Source organism: Myotis lucifugus, unplaced genomic scaffold (assembly GCF_000147115.1).
Source record: "Myotis lucifugus unplaced genomic scaffold, Myoluc2.0 scaffold_28, whole genome shotgun sequence".
Taxonomy (NCBI): Eukaryota; Metazoa; Chordata; class Mammalia; order Chiroptera; family Vespertilionidae; genus Myotis; species Myotis lucifugus.
The window spans coordinates 5,369,688-5,375,159 of record NW_005871076.1 but is presented as its reverse complement, the minus strand read 5'-3'; the positions used below and the strand labels follow the sequence as shown (position 1 = coordinate 5,375,159).

At 38.7% G+C, this 5,472-nt stretch overlaps 1 protein-coding gene across 1 annotated transcript in view; it reads left to right on the top strand.

The window, feature by feature from the left end:
• Nucleotides 1-5,240, top strand: part of PURA (purine rich element binding protein A) — a 7,847-nt gene extending 2,607 nt beyond the window's left edge. The window contains 3 exon segments of the mRNA XM_023752165.1: nucleotides 5-66; nucleotides 69-623; nucleotides 626-5,240. Coding sequence (XP_023607933.1) covers nucleotides 5-66; nucleotides 69-623; nucleotides 626-936 — 928 coding nt within the window. The 3' untranslated portion in view covers nucleotides 937-5,240.
• The last annotated feature ends 232 nt before the right edge of the window (nucleotides 5,241-5,472 follow it).

Sequence of the window (5,472 nt, the reverse complement as noted above, 5' to 3'; positions counted from 1 at the left end):
GCAGGGTGGTGCGGCGCTTGGGCTCGGGCGGCTCCCTGGGGCACCCGGGCTCAGGCTCGGGCTCCGGCGGGGCGGTGGTGGCGGCGGGGGCGGCGGCGGCAGTGGCGGCGGCGGGGCCCGGGGGGGTTGCAGCATGAGACGCAGGAGCTTGGCCTCCAAGCGGGTGGACATCCAAAACAAGCGCTTCTACCTGGACGTGAAGCAGAACGCCAAGGCCCGCTTCCTGAAGATCGCTGAGGTGGGCGCGGGCGGCAACAAGAGTCGCCTCACTCTCTCCATGTCAGTGGCCGTGGAGTTCCGTGACTACCTGGGCGACTTCATCGAGCACTACGCGCAGCTGGGCCCCAGCCAGCCGCCCGACCTGGCCCAGGCGCAGGACGAGCCGCGCCGGGCGCTCAAGAGTGAGTTCCTGGTGCGCGAGAACCGCAAGTACTACATGGATCTCAAGGAGAACCAGCGCGGCCGCTTCCTGCGCATCCGCCAGACGGTCAATCGGGGGCCCGGCCTGGGTTCCACGCAGGGCCAGACCATTGCGCTGCCCGCACAAGGGCTCATCGAGTTCCGCGACGCTCTGGCCAAGCTCATCGACGACTACGGAGTGGAGGAGGAGCCGGCAGAGCTGCCCGAGGCACCTCCTTGACTGTGGACAACAAGCGCTTCTTCTTCGATGTGGGCTCCAACAAGTACGGTGTGTTTATGCGAGTGAGCGAGGTGAAACCCACCTACCGCAACTCCATCACCGTGCCCTACAAGGTGTGGGCCAAGTTCGGACACACCTTCTGCAAATACTCGGAGGAGATGAAGAAGATTCAAGAGAAGCAGAGGGAGAAGCGAGCTGCCTGTGAGCAACTCCACCAGCAGCAACAGCAGCAGCAGGAGGAAACCACCGCTGCCACCCTGCTACTGCAGGGTGAGGAAGAAGGGGAAGAAGATTGATCAAACTGAATGGAAAAAAAACCCCACACACATGCATACACACACATACATACTCACACACAACTACACACACAGAAAATATACTGTAAAGAAAGAGAGAAAATAAAAAGTAAAAAAAAAAAAAACTTAACTCCAAGGGAGCACCACCCACAGAACCTCCACCAACTGACAGTTTCTCTTCTTGACTTGCCACCCATCGCTGGATGTTGTCCACTTTATCCACCATATAAAACAGTAAGCAGCTGCTAAAACAAAAAAAAATACAAAAAGTAATAACATTATATGAACTGTGTTTCCTACTTGATTAAAAAATATAAAGAACTGAGTGTTTATTTCCCTAATTAACCAAGAACTTTTGTACACGTTTAAGCTATTATTATTAAAAGTGTTTGCAAAATGGTCAAGATTATAATATTGCTGAATTATATAAAAGTCCTTTTCATGTTGAGCTAACATTTGACTTTAGCACAAAAAAGAGATATTTTAGAACACGTAAAATAATATTTTTAGTTTTTCTCATTTTGTTACCAAATTTCAAACCTTACATGGAGGTTATTATAGTATATTTGACACCCTATATACCTGTGATTAGAGATGTGTATATATATGAGGGCTAGGCATGCTGTGTGTCTGAGCTTTGTCTAAATGTTATGCAGAAGTTTGTAGAGTTAAAGGTACGTAGGTTTAATTCATGCAAGATAAACAATAAGTGCTCTCTTTTATACAATATGCATTGCATCTGGACCTTAAACATAAAAATGGTCAGTGAAACTTCTGTGAACATGAAGAAATTATTAAAAAAGGCATTTAAATGAAATTTGCTAAGTTGTGATTTTTATGGTTGGAACCAAAGTTATTCAAATAGCAAAAGGAAATAGAGAAAGAGAGAAAAAGGAAATCTCCCATAATATTTTTCTGCATCTGTTTGCTTTGACTGAGTAGTCATTTTGTCATTGTGTATATGAGATGTACTTGTATTGTTCATAATATATTTTTTTCATTATGTGTAGAAAGATTTTAAAAACTAACGTGCAGCAATTTCCAGTGAACCTGTACTTGGACATCAGGTAGTGAGTCTATTTGTGGTCACTAGCACTGTCTCCTAAACTTGTAAGAGGTCTGAAGCTATCCTTTGGTTTTTGCCAGTGCTATTAACTTATGTAGACCTGTTAAAAAGCAGAGCAACACAATTATAGTTATCCTACTGAGCCATGGATTCTGAGTTTCCTTTTAAAAGAGAAAGCTAAGTTAAGTTGGTGTACGTAAAGGATTTCCATGTAGCTGTGGTGCTAGTTATTACTGGCTACATTATATGCTAAGTGTATTTGTGTTCCCCAAGTGTACAAGCCTATCAAAAGTATGTTCTATCATTCATATATTCAAGGTGTAGCGTATGAAAATGAAAAGCTTAGGAGAGCACTTTACCAAGCTGGTGTCCTCCAAACTGAAATTGTTAGTAACGATAGTCTTTTACAGGTTTTCATTTAAAAATGTTTGTGTGCTTTTAATTGACAACTAACTCCTTGCTGCTGTATAGTAAAATATTAATATATTTTTATCATTAAACTGCTGCATGACTATCATCTTTGAGTGAAGAGAAAATGTTATAAAAAAAGATGCCTTAAACAGTACATTTTGGTTTGGAATTCTGTAGAAAGTATTTTGTGTTTGTTTTTTTAAAAAGGACCTTGTCTGACATAGAGAGTTCTGCGGATAGAATTGTTTCTTGGCAAATTCAGACATATAGATCTAACTGCTGTATGTAGGAGACATCACCTGTAGGAGCTGGAAGGTGTCAGTGCTTCTCATATTGTAAAGCATTGGCCTAGGAAGGTGAAACAGTTGTCTTTTTGAAGGATTTTTTTTTTCTGCTGGTTCTTTGGTTTTGATTTGATATTTTTAAGCTCCCTGGTTGAGTGTGTTGTCTTTGTTTTTGAGATCTACTGTATGTGTTGAATAACAAGCTATTTCCATTGTACTGTGCATTTTCCCATTATAGTTCCCATAGTTTGCTTTTACTATTCATACAATGTTAAATATGAAGTGACCGTACAATAGTTAGGAATTTCTTTACTTACAAAATCACTGGAAATAGTTAAATTGCTTTTCCCCTTTCCCCAAGGTGCATTTTCTTATTTCCACATAGTAAAGTTGAGCTTTTACAGTGCATAATGTGACATTTGGAATGCTTATTCAACTGCATGTAAACATTAATAACCTGCACTTTTTTGTCTTAAGGTTTGTTGAGCTGTTTTGTTCACTGTACTTTAACTGTGATATGGAAAAGACTGCATTATCTGTGCTGTTACTAGTTAGGAAAGAGAATTGCTTTGATTTTGTCTCTTGTTTACTATAGCTTCTTAAAGTTAATCCTTGTACTACAGGTTGTTGGAGTACTCCTAGATCAGTGTTTTATAGTAGCCAGCAATAAGTAGTGCAGGTCAACAAAAACACAGCAAACTTAGGCTAAGTGTCCTTTCTTTGAGATGCGAGTTCTCTCATGAGGTTTTCTTTAGGGTCTAAGTTACCTAAAATGAAGCCTTTCTTACCTATAGACTTCAGATTCTGCTTGGAATCCTACTGGATCAAGAAGCACAGTTGTGCAGTTGTCTTTACACTATAACAGTTAAACACAATCTTACCAAGATTTTGAAACCATTGTCTGATTTATAGTCAGTGGGTTTTAAAAGAAATCCACATGCAGATCTTGTAAGACTTAAGAGATGATCATAGAAAAGACTAAGTGACTGTAAAGATGCTCTTATTTTGCATCTCACTTTACCTCCCCAAGCACCCTCCCAAACCTTCCCTTCTCTCTCCTGTTTCATCCCTCTCCCCTCCCCTTTCGCCCCCTGCTCCCCAGGTGCTCGGTACTTTACCAAGGTCTATATCTCAGTGTTTTATGTTGGAGTTTTTCCTTGTTTTTATTTTACTAGTTGGTAAACCCTGTTTGTGCTGAAATAAAAAAGGAAATGGTTGGTATATTTGACCATATGTGTTATTCATAGAAGACAGTATGATCAAATGTGCCAAAAATAAGCAAACAAAACTTAATTCCTGACAAGTATGCCTTATTTTTTATGATCTGCTTTGTCTTATAATTAAGGTCCAAGAGTTTGGTTAAACTATTATTTGCCTAAGTATACAAGAAAACTTGAAATGCATTGCAATATTGATGTTCTTTAAAATGAGAGACACTGTCAAGTAATTTAATCTAGAGATCAGCCACCAGATTTGAAATGCCCATATATATGTGTGTGTGTTTGGTGTTGTTGTTTGTTTGTTTTTTTTTCTTTTAAATCACCAAATCTTTTTTAAAGCTACTTTTTATTTGTGCCTCCTATTTGTCATGCTGATGTTAGAAGCAGCAGTCATCCAGCCACAGAGGGAGCTAAAGTTAACTAACCAGAACTGTAGAAATCATTATACATGCCTTTGACAACAAAGGAAGTTTATAAGAAAAGCCATGTTGGCTTTTCCTCCACTAGATACAGATTGGAGATAGATGAATATTTGCCAAATGGAAAAAACAACAATGCAAGTTAGGAAAGACAGACTTTTCCAGCTTCTCAAAAGCCATGGAGAGTAGAAACCAAAACCAACAGGGAAAATAAAAAACCTTGAAAGTCTCACTTTCTAGTTGTCCCATGCAGGGGTTGAAATTTGACTCAAAGTGGAAAATATATATCAGTGTGTTTTTTAGGTCTTCACATCTGGAGATGGATAACTATTCCAATTTGATTTTTCAGGTAATGGAGAAAGCTGCTAGTAATTTTAACCCCTGCCTAAAGAAGACAGATAATTTTATTTGGGAGCAAATACTTATTGCCTTGAAAATAGCACTGTAATAGCCTATGATAATTAGTTGTAGAATTACCTTATCCCTTTGAAACTATGCAAATTATTAAACAAGTGTAAATTAGGACTCAATTAAAGATAGTTGATTATATTGCAATCAGATGGCATTCACAAACTTAACTGGAGAATATACAAATAAAATCTATTAGTCTAAGTTTTGTATGCTAACAGAAAAATATAATTTAGCTACCTATTCTAAAAATGGTTAATATTATTAATATTGTATAATAGGACTGGGAAGACTGCCTCCTTTTTTGAAGAGAGAGAGAGATATTAAGGATTTTTATAATTGTTTTTCATCAAATTTTAATATTTTTGTCAAAATTTTAGGTATTTAATTTGTAAAACAGTTTGCTTTGTACTGGCATACAGAAAATAGGGTATTGATTTTAAACTTTTTGAAGCCAAGTGATCAAGTACATTTGTAATAAAAGTCAATGGATCTATATCAGTTGTACTCACTGTTTTCATTTCTTCTTAATATAGGAATGCTGTACTTCCTGCAGGAAAACTGAACTAAATTTGGGTGGAAGGGAGGGGAAAAGATAAGGTCATTGATAATGAGAATCTGGGTGGGTACCACTGGCCCAAGCATTTTACATAATCTTTTAAGTCAGTTAAAATTTGGTATATTAAAAAGATGCCTATGTCAATTTTTTGTCCCTGTTTTTTTTTTTT